This window comes from Gopherus flavomarginatus, chromosome 1, assembly GCF_025201925.1.
Source record: "Gopherus flavomarginatus isolate rGopFla2 chromosome 1, rGopFla2.mat.asm, whole genome shotgun sequence".
NCBI lineage: Eukaryota > Metazoa > Chordata > Testudines > Testudinidae > Gopherus > Gopherus flavomarginatus.
Genome location: NC_066617.1, coordinates 242,824,605 through 242,849,257, shown reverse-complemented (window position 1 = coordinate 242,849,257; position 24,653 = coordinate 242,824,605). Strand labels below are relative to the sequence as shown.

The 24,653-nt window shown below is 40.1% G+C and overlaps 1 protein-coding gene across 1 annotated transcript in view; it reads right to left on the bottom strand.

Annotated features, from left to right (window-relative positions):
* Window positions 1–23,958, bottom strand: part of LOC127039418 (arylsulfatase D-like) — a 28,320-nt gene extending 4,362 nt beyond the window's left edge. Inside the window, exons 1-8 of the mRNA XM_050933162.1 lie at window positions 23,706–23,958; window positions 20,651–20,711; window positions 16,978–17,127; window positions 15,614–15,735; window positions 13,484–13,606; window positions 7,697–8,120; window positions 5,165–5,301; window positions 4,219–4,353 (exon numbers count right to left, since the gene is read on the bottom strand). Of these exons, the coding sequence (XP_050789119.1) occupies window positions 4,219–4,353; window positions 5,165–5,301; window positions 7,697–8,120; window positions 13,484–13,606; window positions 15,614–15,735; window positions 16,978–17,127; window positions 20,651–20,673 (1,114 nt within the window). The 5' untranslated portion in view covers window positions 20,674–20,711; window positions 23,706–23,958. The remainder of the gene's footprint in view (window positions 1–4,218; window positions 4,354–5,164; window positions 5,302–7,696; window positions 8,121–13,483; window positions 13,607–15,613; window positions 15,736–16,977; window positions 17,128–20,650; window positions 20,712–23,705) is intronic.
* Between the last annotated feature and the right edge of the window lie 695 nt (window positions 23,959–24,653).

The following is a 24,653-nucleotide window of genomic DNA, read 5'->3' as shown; positions in this document are numbered from 1 at the left end:
ATACCTCTTAGGTTAATAAGCAGACTTGATTTGCTTCATCTTTTCAACCCAGTCTAAATGAAAGTACCCCTGATTAAAGGGGGTAGAAATTCTAAGTATTATTGGTCAGTGGTCCTGTTTAAAAAAAAAAATAGGGAAAAGATACTGTCAAAAGCCAATTTGCAGTACCACATATGTGTATTACTAGACGATCAGTGTTTTATTTTCTACCCAGAAGACACATTTTAAAAGATAAAAAGGCTCTCCAATTTAGGTTCGCAAGAGAGAGTGGAGGTGGAGTTTAAAGACTAGTGCATGGCTAAGAAAGTCTGGAATATGAGAGCTCTTCTTAGACAGAGACCATTCAATAGAAAAAGTTAAAGGAAAACAGTCTATGAACGTACAACCAGAAAGAATTTCTGTTCCTTTAAACAAAATAAGTGAACAGGTCACAGAAGAAAAACCTGTTGGACTATATTCTGTTATTTAGACGAAACCAAACAGCCAGGCCTTAAACCCTATTGCTCAAGACCTACAAGCCATTCAAAGAAGGTTGAAGCTCAAAATCCTCAGAGAACTAGACTTAAAGTAGATTTTGATAGGAAGGTTTTGAATGGCAGAGGGGGCAATGATTTGAGGGTCATTTTACATTCACATCTCCTAAAGGGGGCAGTGTGATTGATTATATCACAGTTCCAATTACAAGTTGTTTTTGTTTCTCAGATCTTTTGGTGGGTTATAAAGCAGACAGAAATTATCAACACTTGTAAGTGAATTTCTGCTCTCTGGCCACTTTTCTCCATATGGATTTAGACAGACTGTGTCTTACTTCTGATTCTGAAGCTGTAAATTTGTGGTGAATTAAGTTGCACATATAGTGAAGAATAAAATCAGAGAGAAACTTGAATCCAGTGGGTTGTTAGTTTTGGAAAAAAAAACAACACACCTTTTGAATCTTAGTGATCCAGCACAAACTCACATAGTACTTATTGAGAAATACATATAATATTTGTTGTTAAAATACAGTGTTACCGGATTATTTTCATACAAGAATCTACTATGAGTCACCTTACTTTGGTCATAAGAAACAGCTTCAGATAATGTATATCAGAAATCATTGTTCTCCTGATTCTATTAAGAAACTAGTTCTCCTCAGAAGGGAATATAGAAAATTGCTGAATAAAAGTTGGAGCATCAAAAGGCCCTTTGGAAGGAATTTGAACGCAATGCCACAGAGAAAAAAATCTTCTCTATTTTGGAAGTTGGTGGCAATGGGTTATGACAAGATTAAAGTTAATATTGAAGCCCATATTCCCAATCCTTTTTTCCTTTCCAGAATGGCCTCCAATCTCCATGTAAGTTACAATTTTGATAAACCAACAATATCATAACAAAGCTCCTAGGGAGGATGTTATTGCAACACAAGTTTGTAAGGACAGTATAAATTTGTGGGCCCCTGACCCCTGTGTTAGTAAATTATTTACTAATATAAATAATACAGGAATTTCTCCCCTCCATGTTGGTCCATCAGTTATATTGTGCTTCTTTACAAAAAGGGTGACAGCAATGAGCCTATAAATTACCAACCAATTAGCCTTTTACATGTGATTTTTAAACTATACTAGAGATCTCCTGTGGATATTAAAGGTTAAGGTAGAAAGTGGTAATTTATTTGCTGAGAAACAAGCTGGTTTCAGAAACGGCTGCTCTATCATTGAAAATTATTTTACTCTGTCACAACGGTGCACTCATTGCTAGTGGCATCTCCTGCTGGCCATCCTGGGGATTAGCTTTGGCCAGACATGCCCTTCCCGGACATGTCTCTCTCATCATCCTATCAGCCTGTAGACCCCTCTTATTCCAGGAACTGCTGCTTCCTTTTCATGACTCAACCCTCCGGCCAAGTCACCATATGCGTTTCCCCCTTCCAGGGTGGGAAAGTCTCTCTTCACGAACAGGGTCAGGCAGTGCCCCACCAGTGTCTCTTCATCAGCAGCTGGTAGGGGGACCTGGACCATCCCTCTATTCCAGGTCCCTTCTCAGGGGCCCTCTCACTGACAGGAAAGGTTTGACCTATCCCATACCTTGCTGCTTTTCCCCTGAACTTTCCCTACCTCTTTGGCTCTCCCCCTTCTCTGGCCTTGCCAAGCTACACTCTGTCCTCCCAAGGAGTAACTGTAGGCTTCTTACCTCCAACCCCAGACACACCTCCCTTCTTCCAGGGAGTGACTGGAGACTCCTTCCTTCCAGCACCTTCTGTTGCTAGCTTCCTGGCTTATATAGACCCTGCGTCTTCCTGCCCAGCTGAGCTTCTTCTAATTAAATCCCTGCTCCCTGTATCCTTCTCCAGGTGCAGCCTGGGCAGTTAATTGTGGGTGGACACCCCGTCACATACCTGTATTCATTTAATTCATAAATATTGCTCCCCCCAAAGAGGGGGAATTTTTTGTGGTCCTTATTGACCTGAAATTGGCTTTTGATTCCTTTGATAGAGGTCATCTCTGGGATAAACTTGTGAGGGCTGTCATAGCTCTTTGGCTACTCTCTCCTCTGAGAGATCTTTGTAGCCAAACAGTGGCCAAAGGTAGGATATGGTAATGAGGTGAACTAACTGACCCTATCAACATCACTAAGGGAGTCCAAAGTTGTTCATTGGCCCCTTTCCTATTTCATGTTTACACTAATGAAGTTGTGATGATTTTAGAAGTGGTATAGTGTTTCCCTCCCTGAAGTTTGCACCAATTTACACTGGCCTTTCTTTATGCCATGATTTTGCTGCCTCATATACTTCTGGGGTTAACGGGTATGTTAAAGGATTTTAGCTCTTTTTGCCAGCAGGAGTACCTGACCACAAAAGGGAGCTCCAAATCAAACAAATTTGACCCAGAACTAATTTCCTTTGGCCACAGACCAAGGCTTCTTAAATGGGTAATTGAGGGCTATTATATTGAATAGGAACATTGAAACCTTTTTTGGGTATTTTTTTTACATATAATGGCTAATGGAATAAATCTATAGAAGAGGTAAAGAAGAGAGCCTTAAGTTCTATGCAGCTGGTGCTTTATTTTGCATGGGTCACAGGGATAATTTAATCATTCTGGCTTTTAGAGTTTTCAGGGATAAAATCCATGCCCAAATATTATATAATGTGGACATTTGGAGCTGGAAAACCTTTAATGTGCTAGAGGTTATGCAAAAAAAAAAAGCTTTAAGGAGAGTGCGCCATTTCCCAAATCACCCACCATCTGCTTTACATAGGGAGATCGTACAATTTCAACTCGGGATCAGTGCCTTTGTATTAATTATTGGCATATGAATCTACAGTGTCTTCCAAGGCTTAACAAGCTTAACAAGACAAGACATATACCCTAAAGTTCCCCTGGCTTCTGCAAGTTCATTGTTCTCTCCATTCCTTGGGCTTCTCAGAACTTGACCTGGCTAGGACCGCAGGCAAGGGTGTGAAATCTTTACTTAAGTTTAAAGCAGGAAATATTTACAGACAACAGGATGTTAGTTGTTCACCCAACAAATATGTCCCCTTGACTTTCTCATTTAAAGAATATCCATAGTTGCAAGAAATATTTGGATATTTAGAATAATAAGTTAAGGAGAGCCTTTACAGCTGTCTCTTAAACCATTCAATCAGCATATTTGGAAGGGAGGTACACTGATATTGAGAGATATAGTTGTCTTTGCCAAGGAGGTCTGGCCAGGTCAAAGATTTACTATGCTGTCTACTTTCTTGTCACCTGGAAATAAATGTTAGCCACATTCCTGGCTCAGATGCTTTTTACCACACCAGCTCAAATACTGGATTACTTTTCATGGGGAGAAATTTCTAGATTATATGGGCTGCTGCCATATTTGCCTGGTCAGAAGAAAAAGAAAGTAGATGAGACCTAGATCTTTAATCTTTATGACCTAGAACTTTAATCCTTGTTATGTTATTTCTGTATATCGTTTCAGGGGTATGAGTTTAAAGGAGTAACTGATTTTGGGAGAAGGGTTAATCTTGTGTTTTCAATTTTTGACTTTTTAAAATTTGTATCTGTTTTATGGAGCACTGTTGATTTTACAATATGCCTTTGCTATGCATTATGGCCTAACGCTAAAATGCTATTTTAATAAATATGATTTGATCACTTACTTGCTGCCTATGGTACTATTAAATACTCTGTTGATTATATCAGGAAGACAATTTGCATATTTAAGGAATTTACTCTGGATAACAGTCCTCACCTTTGTATATTCCATTCCAGCCACCTAATTGGGCTTTTCCTCCTTGAGCTTCCAAGAACCCACCATGGTCAGAGGAAAAGTATGTGAGTGTGGTATTTTTCAAGCCTTTCTTATCAATAGCATCCAGGACCCTGCCTGTAAATAAAAATAGTGATAAGAATGTACCAAGAAACAAAAGCAAAGCTAGGACTAGCAAAACAAATTTTGGCTCCAGTCCTACAAATATACACACACTGAACTTTAAGCATGTGAGTAGACCCACTGAGCTCAAGTGGACTCCTTGAGCAGATAAAGATAAGCATGTACTGAAGTGTTTGTGAGATCCGAACCTTTGCTTGTGATTTCATTGACAATTTTTAAATGCAAAGGAAAGTTATAACATACCATTAGCCCATTATTATAATTATTAATTATTAATTATTATTATTATTAGTGCCTATGAACCCTAGTCATGGATCAGGACTCTGTTGTGGTAGGTGCAGGACAAACACCAAGCAAAAAGATGGTCCCTGTCTTGGAGACCTTACAATTTGAGGGCACATCTACACAAACACTGACTGTGCAGCTAGCAGAGGTGTAAATCTACAGCTCTCCAGTATGCTATGCATTAGCTGTCTGTGTAGTCCTTGCTGCTATGCAATGAACATTTCCTAGGTCACACTGACATATTGCAGTTTGAATCAAGAGTACATCAATAGACAGTCCATAGTCAGTATGGGTCAGATTGCCAGATGCATTAGGGAACGGTTAGTGCATAGCAGCTGGATCAGCACAGACAACTGCCTGGTGGAGAGCTCGCCGCACAGTAATGGTTTGTGTAGATGAGCCCTCAGCAGCAGATTACCACAGTATAATCAGAAACAATGACTCTCCTTTATGAATGTTGTGAGCATTTTAATTGTGTGTTAGGTTGTTAGAGCAAGTATCATTTGTTAAATCAACTTACCAACCATCCAGTCCATCTCCTCTACATTATCTCCATATAAGCCATACCTGCTCTTCCCAAGAAACAACTCCGTGGTGATGAGGGGTGTGTGGACATGTAGAAAGGAAACAAAGAGGAGGAACGGCCCATGCTTGTTTCTTTAAAAGAATTAATCTGTCGTCATTACCTTGCAAAGTTCCTTAATTTATACACATACTTTACTTTTTTTAAAGTTCAAGTCACAACTCTTTTGCGAAGGTAGTCTGTCATATTAATTTGGCTTATGTTTCAGTAACTAGAAGTTTATGGGGTTAGTTTCTGTGAAATCATAGAATTATAGGACTGCAAGGGACCTTGAGAGGTCATCTAGTCCAGTCTCCTGCAATCATGGCAGGACTAAGTATTATCTAGCCTATCCCTGACATGTGTTTGTCCAACTTGCTCTTAAAAATCTCCAGTGATGGAGATTCCACAATCTCCCTAGGCAATTTATTCCAGTGCTTAACCATCCTAGCAGTTAGGAAGTCTTTTCCTAATGACCAACCTAAACCTCCCTTGCTGCAATTTAAGCCCATTGCTTTTTGTCCTATCCTCAGAGGTTAAGAAGAACAACCTTTTATGTACTGGAAAACTGTTATGTCCCCCCTCAGTCTTCTCTTTTCCAGACTAGACAAACCCAATTTTTTCAATCTTAGCTCATAGGTCATATTTTCTAAACCTTTAATCATTTTTGTTGCTCTTTCCTGGACTTTCTCCAATTTGACCACATCTTTCCTGAAATGTGACATCCAGAAGTGAACACAAGATTCTGGCTGAGGCCTAATAGTGCGGAGTAGAGCAGAATAATTACTTCTCGTGTCTTGCTTACAACACTCCTGCTAATACATCCCAGAATATGTTCACTGTTTTTTGCAACAGCATTACACTGTTGACTCATATTTATATTTAGCTTGTGGTCCACTATGACCCCCAGATTCCTTTCCACAGTACTCCTTCCTAGGCAGTCATTTCCCATTTTGTATGTGTGCAACTGATTTTCCTTCCTAAATGGAGTACTTCACATTTGTGCTTACTGAATTTCATCCTATTTACTTCAGACCGTGTCCAGATCATTTTGAATTTTAATCCTATCCCCCAAAGCACTTGCAACCTCACCCAGCTTGGTATCATCTGCAAACTTTATAAGTGTACTCTCTATGTCATTAGCTAAATCACTGATGAAGATATTGAACAGATCCCTGCTGGGACCCCACTCGTTATGCCCTTCCAGCATGACTGTAGACCACTGATAACTACTCTCTGGGAAAGGTCTTCTGAACAGTTATGCACCTACCTTATGGTAGCTCCATCTAGGTTGAAGCACCAATATAGCTCAGTAGTTGAGGTGAGCTGCAATCATTTAAAATAGTCTGGTCTCATGAGAACAAAAACTAATCTATAAACAGAGTCTGGAAATTTTCTGTCCAAAAGTTGAAAATTTTGAAAAGTTCAGAGTTCCTGAAAACAGTAAATTATAAGGAAAACCTTCAGGCAGCCTTAACTTAAAAGGAAAATGTTGGCACAAGAACAAATGGATACAAACTGGCTATGAATAAATTCATGCAGGAAATTAGAAGAAGGTTTCTAACTATTAGAAGAGTAAGGTTTTGAGCCAGCCTCTCAATTGAAGTTGAAGAAGCAAATAACCTAATCGGTTTTAAGAAAGAGGTGGACACATTTATGAATAGGATTGCATGACTGGGTAGCCTGTGGGGGTGGACTAGTCTTGGCAGCCTGGAGATCCCTTCTAACTTGTGTCTTATGTTCCTAAAATCTCATGCCTCAGGGCTTCAACTGCTTACCAGTAAGGGTCAGGAAGGGAATCCCTCTCCCCCTACCTCAGTATGTGTGTATATTTTGTCTCCTTCCTCTGAAACCTCAGAGATAGCCCTGAGTAGAGATAGGATATTGAACGGGGTGGGCAGTACTTTAATACAGTACTGAGAATATTTTTATTTCAGGTGCTTGTCTGATGAGTCTTGCTCATATGCTCAGGAGCTCATTGATTCCTTCCTGACCCAACATATGGCATTTTTCCCTCAGGTCATACTGGCAAACCTTGGGAGTTTTCACCTTCCTTTGAAGCAAGGGGCACGGGTCACTTGCTAGAATAATCTCGGTATACCTCATTAAATCAATTCCCTGCCATTGCAAGAACTTCAGGAATTGGTGCACCTCACTCCCTCCTGTTCCGTGCCTGTGCTATGCAAAAGTTTAGTCTTCCAAGGACTGTAATACTTTTATCTAATACTGGTTGTTAGTTTGGTGTTGGGGGGGTGATTAATGATCTATGATATGCCGGAGGTCAGACAAGGTGATTTGGTGGTGCTCTCTGGCTTTAAACTCTATGTCTATGACTTTAACTTTTGGAGTCAAGATAATAATTACATATAGAGGGCTTTACATTTGAAAGCATTATATAAAAACTAATTGATCAATCAATTAGATAATTAAACAATGTAGTGAGATATTCAAGAACTAAAATAAATATGGTCAAAATGAAATGTATTTTACCTTTCAATAAAAGAAACGGCCTCCCTCAGTATAAGGGATGTAGTTCTTTCTACCACCATTGGCTGTTCAGTAATTTCATGATTTCTCATCATAATGCAGTCCCAATATCTTATGAATCCGTAACTCGAGAACCAGGATACAAAGAACAAAAAACCAAACCAAGCAAAGCAGGTGATTATTTTCCAGGTGACTGAGACCAAGCCAGTAAGTCTTGCTATTGCAAGTGTGAGTACAGCAAGGCCAATTGTCTGAGAGTAAAGCCAGAGTTTGGTTCTCAAGACTCTGTCCTTCTCTGGAGGTTGTGTTATTTGACAGTCATTCATTAGACTAAATGGCATGCCATAAAAATAATCAAACCCATGGTTTAAAGGGTGATGACAGTAGTCGTTGCGGGATTCACAGTTCACACCTTGATGCCACTTCCCTGAAAATATATATATTTTTAAATGTAAAGTTACAATACAATCATTTAAAATATTCTGCTCTCATGAGGACAAAAAGCAAAAACCACCTCACTAATAAAATGTATTTTTCCTCCTACAATAAGGCCCATATTATGTAATCTGGTCCAAGAGGCCGAGTCTTTACACTCTCACAGTGAAACCATTGGGATTCTGCTTGGGTACACAGTCCCTCTTGCTTGGATCGGTTTAGGCCCTATTCATAGGCCCTAAAATAGGATCCAGTAATTGAGAACAGCCAGGATTTAAAGGGCAAGGCAGAAAATATCTAGCATTCTTGGACTTCTGCCAGCTATGAAAAAGGGGAAAGAAGTCCTTTTGTTACACAGGCTGAAACAACATTGTCCTCTTGCCTCTGTACCCTCTGGAAAGCCAACATAATGAATGAAGTAGGTTATTGTTCTGGAAAACTTAGAACAGTGTAGCAGTAGATCTATGTAGAAAGTCAGATGATGTGTGGGTTACAAAATGATAGGGTGTGATCTGGATATAAATATGGAGCCAATTATAAAGTGAAATGGGCTCAAGACCCCTTTTACCAGTGAAAGTGACATCTTTTCTGGCTATCTGCCAATCAAGCCATGAGATGCTGGAGATATCAGTGTAAACCCTATATTGGATGTAAATAGCTTTAGTGATGAGGATATATACAGTGAATGGGCATAAAGAAATACTAGTTTATGGTACCTGTCCAAGCTCTAGATACTCTTTCCAACTGAAATAATAAAGCTATCATGAAACAAAACAACAGGCACTCCTCTCCCGTAATATATAATCATTATTCAGAGAAAAAGGCCACACCACAATTCAGCTCAATCTTCCCGCAAGGGCCCACCCAAACAGATGGGCTTTGCCACATACTCAGAAGATCACTAAATTCAAGATGGTTTGAACCAAGATATGGGGGCTGTGAATTCCAAAACCAAGGGACCAGCCACTCCCTTTCATCTATATTAAGAGAGTTCCTCGGGTGCCACTGCTGATCGCAAGTGTGATACAGGGGGAAGTTCTAGCCCATCCGGTAGGCCATTTCAATGTCATGGATCAAAAACAATACCTTGAATTCCACTTTGGAATCCATGCACAGCCAGCCCCAACTATGGAGCACAAGAGTCATGCACTTAGAGCAAGAATTTTGCTAAACAAGTGGCCCCGTGAATTACTAGTGGCACACTAACTTCAGATTGCAATTGGATTTAAAAGTTTAGCCGCACGCAGAGAGCACTCTAGTATTCTAATACTGAGCTGACACGAGCAAGGATCACAACCAAAAGGTCTATATCTGAGAAAAAAGGATGCAGACTCCTTGCTAGATGCAGATATAAAATGATTAATAGGTGGGTAAACACTCTGATCAGGAAGTCTGAATTGCCCTCAGCCAAATACTCAAGTAGGGTGACCAGATGTCCTGATTTTAGGGTCTTTTTCTTATATAGGATCCTATTACCCCCTCTCCCCCATCCCGATTTTTCACACTTACTGTCTTGTAACCCTATAGTCATGGTATTTCCCAATACACCATGATCATTTCCACTTTGTGATGAAAATATAGGCATACTGTCTGTAAATACAGTCCCACAGATATAATGGGACTGAATTTCAAAACTGTTGAATGCTCAAATGTTTAGCTGAAGTTAATAGTAGCTGCGGGTTCACAGATTCTCTTGAAAAAAAAACCAGGCCCATAGAGAATAAAACATATAAATAAGAGAAATAAGTTTTTGGCAGACATGCAGTAAGCAACATTGTGAAAGACAATTCAGACGCTTTTAACAAAAATATTGTCCTCAAATCACATTGCTGATCATTTAATAGCTGCTTTTGCTCTGCAGTTAAACCCATTTCAATTTTAAAGAGAGACAAAATATGCAGCCTTTAGACAATTAGAAAATACAAAGTTGTGGTACACATCTTAAAAGAAATTGTGAGTTAATTTAGTGCCCAGCTAAATGTAATGTGGGCAGGAACTGTGCAAGATGCCTTACTTAATGGTCATGCACTTCAATCCTGCTATTTATTGCCAATGCTGCTTATGACCCCTGGACTCTGTTCAACAAAGACTGCAGTCTTGCTCAATTATATGATGCTTTTGATGTCTTATGTTGGAACTCAAACTTGGGCACCCACGGGCAAAGAGTGAACACACTCTGCCATCTAAATCCTCGGAATGAAATGCCATGGGCTCCCTAAGGGATAATGTCTATGATGAAGTACAAGAAACTGTATATGGTTTATGTCAGTGATTCAATACTGAAGCCAAGTGGAAGCACTAGGCAGCGTCAAATGTGATGTTTATGAAAATTCTGAAACTACAGCATTTTCCCTCATGTATCACAAGGAAAATGAAGATTCCCTGTGTTACACCTGTTTACACTGGGAGGAGGGAGAAAAATTGTTCTTCTTAACCTGTTTTCTAATGCCTTAAGGGCTACATTTTCAATATCTTCTGCTAATTTTTGTATTAGATTTTGAATGTACACAAATCAACTTGTGCATGCACATTAGATAGCAGATGTTTAATTTATGTGTGTAAATGCTATTTTGTATATGTAGGCCAGAGTTTTTGGCTGCCCAGACTTAGGCATCCATATTAGGTTGGGTTAAGTCCTCTGGAAATTCAGTCTTGAAAATTCTCTGTTTATGCTTTTTCAGACATGGCCCTTGTGGTGCTGGAGGTTAGATGAACCATTTGGGGAAATACTATTTCAGGTCATGACTAAAAAGTGAATAGCTGATTTAGCAAGTTGCCTTATGAAAACTGAGTGGCACAATTAGACAGGTACAAATGAAACTGACATCTTTATTAATCCCGTAAAAGGATGTTTTATCTGGGCTGTATTGAACTCTTGTTCAAGTACAATGTAGTATACTGTAGCTTTTGAATAATCTTAACTCATGGTACCGCTATATGTGAAGGGCCAAATCCTCAGATGGTGTAAATTGTCTTAGATCCATTGCTTTCAATTGGAGCTGTGTCAATTTATACCAGCTATGCTTCTGGCCCAAAGTGTCTAAAATCTAAAAGGCACAGGATCAAAATGTAACTCATTTGTACATGTTAATGTAATATTTTTGGAAATCACTAGATAGCACTATTACTGGTACAGTAATCTTGCAAGGTCTATTTAAATGAATGCATGGACAGTTAGATCTTGGACAAGTGCTTGTGGTTGGGTGTGATACAGTTCTATTTTAAAGGTGAGCATATCATCAGTATCATTTATTCTTTCCAGCTGAATGTCTTTCTAACTGGAATAGTTTATTTGGTGCAGAACTAGTGACTACAGGATGTACCTGGTGCCAGATCATGCCAGGGTCCCAGGCCTCACTGAACATTGACAAATGCACAGCTGGAAATGAGTCTCTCTCACCTGTGTGTTAATGTTGTTAAAATAGATATTAGAGTTACAAGAATGTATTTAGACTTTATGGAATGCTTGTAGGATGCTACATGCATTAATTCTACCTGTAGTATCTGTATCCCATGTTCTAAGGCAGAGATTGGCAATCTTTGGCACGTGGCCAGTGGTGAGCTGTAGCCGGTTCCCACCGGTTTGCAGAAACCAGCTGTTAAATTTAGAAGCCCTTTTAGAACTGGTTGTTCCAGGACAACTGGTTCTAAAAAGGGCTTTATTTAACAAAGGCTCGGGCAGCTGTCCACCCTGCCCCTGGCTCCAGCTCACGTCCCTCTCCTCTCCTGAATGCTCCGCCCCCCTTATCCTCCCCGTCCCCTGCTTCCCGTAAATCAGATGTTCACAGGAAGCCTGAAAGAAGCAGGAGGCAGGTAAGCTGAGGCGGGCGGGGAGCATGAGGAGAGCTCCAGGGAGGCGCAGTGAAGCCCTGCCCAGTCTGGCTGAGCGGCTCCTTCCAACCCGGCTCCAGGCCCTGCTGAACGGTTCTCTCCGGCCTGGCCCCCACAGCCCCGGCCTGGCCCCAGCAGAGCACCCCAGCCTGGTCCCGGCCCCAGCCATGTGCCCCTGGCTCGGACCCCGCGACACCGGCCTGGCCCAGCTAGGACTCCACAGTGCCAATGCCGGCCCCAGCCGAACGGCTCCGGTCCAGGCTTCGGCTGGGATCCTTACCCAGCCCTGGCCCCAGCCGAGCGGCTCCAGCTGGGACCCGGCCCCGGCCAAGCAGCTCTGGCCTGGCCCCGGCCCCGGCCCCGGGCCTGGCCCCAGCCAAGCGTCCCAGTCGAGCTTCCCAGCCCTGGCCTGGTCCCGGCCGAGCGCTCCGGCCCCCCCAGCCCTCGCCCCAGCCCCGGCCCTGTCCTGGCCCCATGGGCTGCATGCCAAAAGGTTGCATGCCAAAAGGTTGCTAATCCGTGTTCTAAGGGAATGTTTAAATGTTTGCTAAAACTGTAAATCCCGCCACAGTCAGGGAAGAAGTATTACCAAGTGTGAAATGCCAGTTTACCACAAAAGATGTTATCTCCTCCCCAGCAAAAGAAAGTCAGACATGCCACTGTAGACAAAAGGCTTTGCTGATTGCTTCCCCACCCCTTATGAAGAGGGTATGTGCACAAGCCTTCCTCCCATCACATCTTGAACCCTGGGGGAAGGGAATAAAAATGCCTGTTAAGGAGTAACTGTTATCTTTATGCTGCCTGGATTCTGAGAGGCAAAGATTCCTAAACATAAGCTGCTTGGCTTTGGTTTGCCCTAAAGACATAAAACCTTGCTTATTATAGAAGCGTCTTTTATCTTTTGAAACTTGATTAACTCATTTGTGGGTGTAAATTTACCAGCTTTAACTGCATAAATAACTCATATTTCTTTTTCTTAGTTAATAAACCTTTAGTTAGTTTATTACATGATTGGCTACACATGCTATATTTGATTTGAGACTGGAGGTACAGTTGACCTGGGGTAAGTGACTGGTTCTTCGGGACTGGGAATAACCTGGCAATAACCTGAATACTGATGTGGTTTTTGGTGTACAGGGCCGTCTGTTACAAAGGCAGGCTTGCTTGGGTATCAAGATAGATTGGAATGCCCAAAGGGGGACTGTCTGTGACTCCATGTTAAGGCTGCTATAAGGCTTTAGGAGGTCACATTTGATACTTGGTTGGTGAAATCTAATTATAGAACATACAGTCAGTTTGATTTTGTGCCCTGTTCCTATCAGTTTGCCCTGAGGTTGGCACTCACGCTTGTGGGCCACTCCAGACAGTTTGACACTGACATGACACAAGGGAACAAAGACATATTATATGATATGATGTCATAAACATTAAAACTGAGAATTGATCAGTTTCCTCACAATGAAGTATTTCAGTGCTAAGTGGTCAGCTAATACTTTTTACCCAACCAATATTGATTCTACATACCTATTAGTCCTGTGATGTAGCCTTGCTGCTGTAGTATCTTGGCAAAAGTGGTTTCATTTGGAGGGAGCCCTCCTGAGGCCCCAGCCCACTGAATAACACGATAGTCATTAGTGGCATCCATACCTATAATACACAGTTTTTAAAAGTACTAAACACAGCAATGAGGGTGCTTTAGTCAAAAGCAAATTGTTTTTATAATAGCTCACTAGAGCTCTCTTGTCTGCACAGTCAACACTTGCTAGACTCAATAATCAACTTTTTGTATCTTTCCATTGTCTTTCTCCCCCCGCCTCCAATAACTGAATAATTAGCAGGCCACTAGAAAACATACTTACATTCTTGGGACCAGATCCTCAGCTGATGTAAATCAGCATAGCTTCACTGACTTTAATAGTGTTAAATAGTGCTGATTCACCCCAGCTAAGAATCTAGCCTATGTTGTCTGGTTAAGCCCCAGTGAAGATAAATTAATCTCTGGGTGAAGAATGGAGAGATGTAAACTCTTGCTTCTTTATTACCAATTTCTCATTTGAACCTCACACAGATGTGTCTGATGTTTTCCTTCTACCTTTTAATCATTATTTGCAGCAGGACTTGGAAAACATAGGAAAAAAAATTTTTTACAGATTTTTAGAAACCAAAGTTGTAGATCTGAGCGAATGTTTGATGATGGGAAAAAGAGGAAAGCTGTAAACACAACAGGGCATGGAGATGGTCAAACATAAGTCAAATGTCAAGGTTTTGGAAGACTGAAATGGGCCACTAATATAACGGCTATTATATATTACAATATCATCCAGACTTTACGGGTTCTGCACTGCGATATAGGAACACAGACTAGACTGTAGATGTGTGTGCACAATTCCCATTGATCTCAATGGGAGGTTAAGAGTGAAAGTGGGGCAGCATATTAGCTTCAAACTCCCTGGGATACTCACTGAAATAATTTGCTGTAGTGCAATGACTAGGGAATTGCAATCTAGAAGCTTGCATAACTATTTGTTTTTCATCCCTACAACTTGCATCATCAGGAGAGAAAAGAATGCTTCTGTCAAATTTATTACTGTTGTGTGGTTTGGGTGAATTATAACACAGTTACAGAATTATAGGTTACTGACATTTGTCTTGCATGTTTGTCATTCCTGTTTTTTGACCAGAGGGAATGAAACTAGTCTGAGTATATTACCTACATGCACTTACTTGCCATTACATTACTATCGCAGGTATTTCTCTTTAGAGTTTAGGACTAAGGTAAACTGGGTTTAAGAAACCTTTAGCCATTTGAGCACTGTGCTATAAATTGTTGAGATTTAGCAGCTTTATAGCAAAACATTACTATTGGCATCACTATTACAGAGCAGCATTATTCCATGATCTTTTGTGCCACAAAATATACTAGTCTGAGGGGAAGCTGCTGCCAGGAATGGCTGTTTATTTTCTACCCCACTGCCTTTCATATGGGCCAGCTACATCTGTTAAATATCTATGAACCTTCAAAAGTGCATTGCCCATGTGGAGAAGCTTCTGGTGGCAATTCAATGGGGGACATCATGGCTGCTGCTCCCATCTGTTTGCACCTCATAGCCTCCTTTCATGATAGCTACATCAGTGCTCTTTTCTGTGCTGTGCAGAGGCAGGGATGAATGGATCCATGTTGCAATAATTATAACATAAAATAAGCAAATATCCCCAGCAGCTGGTGATGGGACACTAGACGAAGAGGGCTCCGAGTTACTATAGAAAATTCTGTCTCAAGTGTCTGGCAGTTGGGTCTTGCCAAAATGCTCAGGGTCCAACTGATATTTGGGGTTGGGAAGGAATTTTCCCCTGGATCAGATTGGCAGAGACTCTGGTGGGTTTTTGCCTTCCTCTGCAACATGGGGCACAGGTCACTTGCAGGTTTAAACTGGAGTAAATGGTGGATTCTCTGTAACTTGAAGTCTTTAAATCATGATTTGAGGATTTCAGTAACTCAGCCAGAGGTCTAATACAGGAATGGGTGAGCAAGGTTCTGTGGTCTGCAATGTGCAGGAGGTCAGACTAGATGATCATAATGGTCCCTTTGGCCTAGATGTTTAAAAGCTAAGATATCTTGCTAAGATGGCACTGCACCATGAAACAAGTCCAAACCTGATCTGATGGGGTATCTGCCAGTCAGGAAAGCTGCTCTGCTAGGGGTGCAAAGTGGAGCCGCAGCAATGTGCTGAGTAAGTTTCACTCCTTCCTTTGCCAGATGGTCAATATTAGGGGTCCTAAAAACAAAACCAACACAACCAAATTTCATTACAGTGGTCTGTCAGCTAACAGTGATTAGCAGTGTTGTGTACTATATTTCTTCCTTTTTTTAAAAAAAAATAGAAAACCTAATAAGCATTTCCTGAGCTCTCTACTAAAGTTAGCCATTGGCTAGTTCCTCTGCCATTATTAGGATAATGGATTTTTTATTTCTCTCTCTCTTAGTCTGGTCATTACAATTGTTTGGACTTTTTCAAGTGACTAATTCCCAAGCTTAGACCCCATCCCTACAAGCAGTTCCATGCAGGTGTATCTTCACGCTGGTGCACAGCCACATGGAGGCCACTGGGGCTCTGTGGCTGCAGGGGCCCATCCCTGTGCACCAGCTCGCAGGAACACAGCCTTACTGAGGAAATGACAGAAGCCTGCTGATTAATGGAAATAGCAGGTGACAATGTAATACATGGTGAGAGGCTGAAGGTTGTGAATTTTTTTTTCCAAAAAAATAATTATGTTGCCTTACTCTTATGGTAGAAAGACACCTGGCACTATCATAGCATCATTCTTTATGCAGAACTCTTCACAAAAGGCAGATTGTCCTCGCTCATGCAAAATTCTCATTGAAGTCAATGCGAGTTTTGCCCAAGCGAGGACTGCAGGATTGGTTCTCTGCTTAAACAACCACATATAAAGCCTACAGAAATGGGATGGAAAAAAATCAACACATCAAAATTACCTTCCATTTTGTTAATATTAATTAACTCCTTAAACATTCTCAACTGGCTGCCTTTAGGAGCATAAGGAACATTTATTTCTCCTTTTCTTTATTTCATTTTCATGTTTAATTTTTTTTTTTAATCTGAGAGTCAGAAAAAAAAATCACCCAAACTTATACAAATGCAATGAGGACTTGTTTTTAGAGGGACTGCTCACCAACCACCCCCAGTGACTTCTGTTGGTGGTGTGGGTGCTTAGCATTTCTAAAAATCAGGCCCAAAAGAACACAAAAGAATTGTTATTGATAAATAACTGACAATAAACATAGCCGTTGCTAACAGACTATGTCACTGTGAGGCTTTTATAGTGCTGCAAGAGAGATGGTCCAGTTAGTACCTTTAACCTACTGCTGGTGACACCAGCAGGGAATCCTGTCCTTCTGCCAGCAAGTGGCTCAGCAGAGGAGGAATTGGACAGGCTATGACATTTTTACGATAAAAAAGTAAATTAACAACTTTGATTACTATGCTTAAATCCTTTACCTTATAGTATCATTTCCATAGCAGCCTACATCTCCAATACCAAGATCATCGGCCAGTATCAGTACAATGTTGGGCTTGTAACTGATTGAAGCATGTGATCCAGGTGGCCTTAGGAACAAACATAAAACTAGCAGGATGGTCAGAGAGGTCCTGAAAAGGTTAAAAAAGGCCTAATCAATATAATTTGGCTATTTTTATTTTTAAATTCACCTAGAAGGAAATGGCAGGTTAAATCAGATAATTCTAACCCTGGAAGGAACAAAATGTGAAAAGTTTTATGAAGACCTGACAACACAAATTAAAAAAAAAAACCATTGTATTATTTATATTATTATATAGGAGCTTTTAGTGAAATTCAAACTGAAAAATGACCCCCTGCTACCTATTCCACTACAAAGCAACTCACTTATTCCCATCACTTTCTATTTACTGCTTGAATAGTGTGAACCAACAGAGATTTCCACTGTCTTCAACACCTAGGTTTAGATAAAGACAGGCAGTCTGGTTCCATGTGTCAGCAAGAGAGCAATAATTTTGTTCGTTCATTTCTTTCATAGCCATGTAATGAATATCTCCAAGAAAGAAGACAGCAGGAACATACTATAGGAGGCAATAAAAGTTTAGCAGGGCTAGGCTGTGAGCAAGCCACATATCTATTATTAGGTGGGGATTTCTGTGAGAATAAGCACAAATATTAACATAGCCAAAATGCCCCTTGGTTTCTAAATTGGTATTATGGCATCATCATGCAAGTTTTGCATTCTGGGCAAACAGTTCTATAAACCTTTAGCTAGAAGTAAATAAGTGAGGAGAAGAATACAGATCTGATTAAGTATAAATTTGTCCCTCTGTTATCTATTTGAATATATAGTGTGCCACTATGCTGAAAAAATTAAAACATTTTGTATTTCAATCAGCTTTATGGATCTCAAACAGAGTTTTTATGGGTTCCTGAATCTGCTATAGTTTAATAAGCTTAAAGTTCTTAACATTTGGCCAGGAAAAAGACTTGTTAAGTGTTGATCCAACATTCCAAACTACAAAGAATTAAAGTTGTGGATGATACATTTTTAATGGAATAACCTAAAACACATGGGACAAGTTTTCAATATCACATTCATATTGTAAGGACAATTCAAGAGCTAACTAATCAAAATGTTGCCAACTATTATCGTTATCTTTCTATTTAGTCCAATTAAATTTTCCTGGAATATTTACCCACCTTTTCCTCATGAATATTTACATTACTGAAGTACTATAATAATTTGTCTGATCTTACTTTGCACAATAACCATGACATTTTGCCTCACTCCTTTCTATTCCAGAGTTAACAATGTGTCTAGTATTACTGAATGATAATAAATGCTGCATTGAAAAGAATGACTGGGCAGTTAACCTACACCCCCAATATGCACATAAAAATGTATTACAGGATGACACAGTATCCTTCTTCTACATATCATGATAAATGACTTGACTAAATTATATAGATTTTACAGATTAACTGCTTGTAAGGATCCATGCTAGGTCAATTCAAAACTCCAGGAAAGCCCGCCTTAGCACAGAAATTACAAGGTCTATATTAGAGCTTATATCCAGATATAGAGATATGTGTGAGAATATTACTTTAGTTTGGAATGTTTGAATTTGGAGTTTCATTAAAGTCCCATAAGTCAAGTCGCAAAATTCAAATCTTTCAGAATAAGGATTTGAATATGGAGTTTCATTAAAATCCAGTGTCTGTTTTACACATGATCAGATACTACATACTGAAGACACACATCAATTAAATAGGTTAGAAAGTGTCAGGATGTCTAGTGACCCTTGACTTTATCATGAAAGAACAGGCAATATTTCCTACATACTTCACTCCTACCTTCTGTTTATCTGAAATATACTGAAAAATACTGCATCAATCCTTGAAGCAATGCTGGAGTCTGGCTGTCTGCCTTCATTACACATACAGACTGAAGTTCAAAGCTCCTACAGCTTATGCAAAAAGTCGAAAATACACGTGGAATGAGGAAATAACTTGTGTGTACTGGCTGACTGGGATTTGGAAAGGTATTTCAAAGAATATGAAAGGGTTTTACTTCAAGAAACACATGTAGCTCTTCAAATAACAAAGATCTAAATAAGGAAGAAAACATTAAAAGATCAGCCAGCTACTACTACTTTCTGCAGCAACTACTTCTTGGCCATAGCTTAACACATGGATAAATTATAGGCCTCCACTTGGTAGTTAAAAAGTGACAAAGAGAGGAAAACTATTTGACCTCGGCATATTGAAACCCATAGCTCTGCTTGTCACATAACTCCAAAAAAGTTTTGCGCAGTATTATATTATAAATCATTTTACCTATCAAATTTGGCAGATGAATCCCAGTAAATCAAATCTTCTTTAGCAGTACCAATGAAGAGGCTTCTGCTAGGGTAATACTTTTACTCTGGAGAAGGTCTGTGAGATGACAAGATATCTAGTGGATGAAATTCTGTGCTAAGCCTTTAAGGGTATGTTTATGCTTTGAGCTGTAGGTCTGATTCCCAGCTAGAGGAGACAAACCTGTGCTAGCTCTGATGGAGACAGCACGCTAAAAAAATAGAATGTAGCTGCTTTGGTGAGAGTGGCTAGCTGCCCAAAGTGTGTGCCCATCGGAGACGCCTAGGCAGGTATTGGGGTCACCTGGCCCCTTCCACTACTCGCATTGCCATGGCTACGTTCGATTTTAATGCACCAGCTACATCAGAGCTAGCGTGGGTATGTCTCCTTGAGCTGGGAATCTCAACACCAGCTCGAAGTGTAGACATACCTTTAGAGGCACAGCACAAAGCTCAGCCCAGGTAGAGGCAGGGGCCCTGTAGGACTCTCTAAGTTATAGCAGCTTCCCAGGGCTGCCCGCTGGACTACTACATTGTCCAAAATGTCCAGTGTTGTGCGCTGTGGCCCACTTCTTCCATTATGCAAGGGGATCCTCTAAGGGCAGACTCAGAGCTGTACTTGACAGTGCTTCTGTGGGAGCAAGCTCCAACACGCAGAATCGGGGAATTAGTTTCCCCAACTGTAAAATGGGAATAATGATACTTATGTCCTTTGTAAAGTGCTTTGAGAGCCACTGATAAAAAGCCCTATATAAGAGCTAGGTATTATTATTTAGGGCTCCTTTATGCCAATCTAGCCCTTTTACCCACCATAGAGGGGCTAGAGTGTCTTTACAATAAACAAATGTTTTTTCCTAGAATTCTCAAAATCATGCAGAGAACAAGTGCAACCAATATATTGACCTTAAACAGGTGTAACACAGGGAAATCCAGTCCCATAATTTAAACTGCTTTTTTTTGATGGTTTCTAAACTTCCCAGAAAAATTGAACTTGAGACATTTACACATGACATTTACATGTAAGTGGAATCGGTTTCTTTTGGGGGGGTTGGTTTTTTTTGGGGGGACAGCTTCTGCCATTGGTAATTTAAAAGATTAAGAAGAAACTGGATAAAAATACCACCACACCAACAAGTCACATTATTGTTATATTTTATTATATTTTTATATCCACACTACTGTTATATTTATGATGCTGATGCAGACTTTATTATGCCAGTATTCAACTCTAATGAGCTTTCACTCATAAACCGGAAGAAACAGTCATTTGTTCTAGTGAGTTTTTTGTTCTTACCAGTAGCTTGTCAGGTGCCACATGATTTCCACTATGACACAGAGGTTGGGATTTCAGGATTCTGTAAAACAAAACAAACCACATTAAAATAAAAAATGGACTCATGTAAATGATTGAAGAGCCTGATCCAAACCCCACTAAAATCAATGGGAGTGCTTATTCACGTCAGTGAGCTTTGGATCAGGCCCAAATGAAAAAAGCAATGACAACAAAAAGGAATAGACCTCTAAGAACAGGTCATGATACTGGAAGTAATTAATGATAATATCAGTGTAACGCCCACAGTGTTCTAGTTGCCTTCTAAACAGAGAAGATGGCATGATCCATGCTCTGAGAAGCTGGTAAGAAAAGGCAAATAGACAAGTAGACCGAGAGGAAAGTGAAGGGAGAACCAAATTATATTATCCTAGTACATGGACCTTATTCAGGGCCTTTTGAAGCCTATGGAAAGACTTCCATTTGAACAAGGCCTTACGTAACATACACATTTCACTGAGGTCATGCAAGTCCACAGAAGTAACCAGATGCCACAAGAATGGCAACTGGAATCGTTAGCTCCCATGGCATTGCACCAACCCCATCATATTAACTTGTGATGGAGATTAAAATGACAGTTGATTTCTCTGTCTCCCCTACAATTTTCAGACAGAAGCCCATTCCCTCCCTTTCTTGATGCATTTATCCTCTTTAGCTTAGGACAGTTTCCCCATTGATTGGGTAATAATTCTTTTTCACTGTACTACAAGATTATATTAACAAGTCTATCCTTTCTGAATTAAGGAATTGTAAGAGATCTTCTTAAAGCACAATAATAGCCTGCTAGCTTGTTTTACAATATATTTTCTTTTAGTCTTCCTAAAGATATGCTTAATTGTTAGAATTTCTAGTCATCCACTATTACAGATTGTCAGCTGATATTGTCACAGTGATGCTGACAATTTGCTTCTCAGGCTCTTTATCTGAAGTTCTGAGATGTACATTTTCCTGATTGGTACTTGTTTTTTGCACCATTCTCTCTGGGTGCACTCTCTGGAGGTTGTTTCTCCAGAGCTATGATCTGGGTATTTTACTTTCACACATTTCCTCTAAGCTCTCCTGTACAGTTGGCATGGTTTATACACATTTAGAACAGGATACTGTAGTTACAAAGAATTAAAATAGCAGCCTAATGATCTTGATTCACAGGCATGCCGCAGCTCCCATTGGCTGGGAACGGCGAACCACGGCCACTGAGAGCTGCAAATGTAAACAAACTGTCTGGCGGCCCACCAGCAGATTACCCTGATGGGCCGCCTGTGGGCTGCAGGTTGCCCACCACTGCCTTAGAACAAGAAGTGCAGTTTTTACAATTAGGGTTTTAGAACAGATGTGGTACCAATACATGGCCTACACACACAAAAACCTCACAGTAACTTCCCCAAAGTTGACTGAAAATACTGAAAGCAATTATTTTGTTAACAAGTACCTAGCCGCATGTACTGCCCCCAGTTAGTCTGCAGAGACCCAGATTTAGGTCTGGGCGTTAGTATATAATGAGCCATATTAAGATGAGTGAAAATTTCTTGCTGCCTTCAGATCCCTCCTCTAGCCTCACATTTATGACCTTACTTGCAGAGGTATTAAGCCAATGATACTCAGACCTCAGTACAACTGTTTAATAACATAGTAAAAGCATCCTGATTGGTTAATAATTAAATCACACAGTGTTTTAATATCATGTGCTGCTAAGAGCTGCGGGAGACACATTAAAGAGCCACTTGAGGCTTCCGGAGCCTTAGTCTGATTATCAGTGTACTAAGCAACTTTAATACCCACCAAAGTTAAAGGAAGTTGCAAGTACTCAGCAGCTTGGAAAGTTAGGTGCAGTTATTGTGCGTTTAGCTGCTATTCAGGTCTGGACTGGCCCGTAAAGTCAGACCTTTGGATTTACCCTCCTCACATTTACTCAGAATATGGGACTGGGTGGACTTTTCTGTGGAGGTGCCTATGAAATAAAAGACAATATTGTGACCAAAGTGAACTCAATTAATTTATCTTCACATTCTCAAGTCTCTTCCCCTCTGCCCAGATTAAGGAGAGTAGAGTATGACCAGAGTGCCTTTTACACTGGTAATTCCTGGCTACCTAAATAGGGGCTTTGGGGCTGATGAATCCATATGCAAGTGTGGAGAACTCAGGGCTGCTCTAACTTCCAACTCCCATGTGCTCAAATCACTATCTCATAACTGCTTTTAAACAGACTAGTCACTTTTTATTATCCAAACTGTATTAAATTCAAATACAAAAAAAATAGTAAAGCTAATGAAAATGGAATTGGATCACACCCCACTTTTAACAATTTAAGGTGTTGTAAATAAGAAGCCTTTTGTATTTTATTAACTATACAAGATTTATACTGACAGAGAGAAGTTTTAGAGGCACTATTTTGTTCTCAAAATAGTCAGAAGCATCTAGCAAAATAGCACAGCCCTAGGCAAAGCCTATAGGTATTTTTAGACACAATAATCCTTTTCATAGAATATCAGGATTAGAAGGAACCCCCTGACAGATTTTTATCTCAGATCTCTAAATTGGCTCCTCAAGGATTGAACTCACAACCCCGGATTTAGCAGGCCAATGCTCAAGCCACTGAGCTATCCCTCCCCTCTTTTCTTAAGGATGACCTCAGTCTGTAGTACACAGTTCATCATTACTCATGGAATTCTCTTATTTGATCATTTGATTTGATTTTGTGCCACTGAATTTGTTAAAATATTCTTAATTGTAGACTGAGTGCATACGAAGTAAAACATCTCATAATTCAAAATCAACTGGTATGCAAAATGTACCGTATGCAAAATGCAAATGATTGCTCCCACTTTATACAGCACTGTCGTGGGCAAGGAATATTTGTGCATGGCAGTCATCGCTGTAACAAGAAATGTTTTTCAAAAGCTTTATCAAATTATTTTATGCTGAGGGAAACAAACTTTTTGGAATGACCATTAATATTTTCCTGTACATTTCCAAACAAAATTTTGCTACAGTAGATCATAGAAAGTGAAAAGTACAGTACCTGGTGTTGTCACGCTGCACTCTGGTAGTTTAGAATAGAAGGCAGTCGATGCATTTGTCTGTGAGCTCAGCTTCAGAGTTGATTTTAAGTCATTTCATGTTTGTCAGTGAAACCACTTCTGCCACAGCATAGCATTTACCATCAGATTTAGCTGTTGCCTGGAGGGCAGTCATCATATTTCCTCTTCTGCTCACGCGCACTGCTCTGCAGCATGGAAGGCAGGGCACTTTCCCACTGAAGGAAAGCTTAGCTTAATCAGTATAGCACCAGAGAATTCAAGCCAGAAAAACCTTATTACATATCTCTGCTGCTGAGAGGCTCAATATACTAAACTTCCCTAAAGTATACCTCCTGCTGACGTTTGCACAGTGGTAACATTCATAAACACATGTGGGACTGATCAGTGAACAGTAGGCCTTTCATTAGAGACCTAGCTAAAATGATTTCTGTTGTTCACTGGATTCCAGAAGAAGATTAAGGGGTCTGTCTCCTTTTCAGCTCAAAAACAGTTCCACTGAAACTCTAAGCATTCATCACTGCAACTCAGGCCTAGAAAAAAGAAGAAATGTAATACTTTCTTTTACACTTCTAGTGAAGCAGCAATTCTGTAAAGTTTGCATGAAGTGAGGGAAACTAATCTCTTTTAAACACTTTGAGTGACTGCAACGATGAGTAGGAATTGAAATAGATTTTTTTAAAAAGAAAATAAGCTTCTAATATCAGAGAGAAGTTACAATATTTTTCTATAATGTCCCAATTTTGTCTTCAGAAGAGAGGGTATAATACCCAGTAACCAGAATAAAGAATGGTCAGTGTATCTAAAGGCATAATAGGCATTACATGTTTTAATCATGTTATTTTTTAAAGGCAGTTCTGACTCTGTATTGACCTGACCAATACATACAAAGGGTATGTCTTCATGGCAGAGTTAACGTGAGTTATCAACAC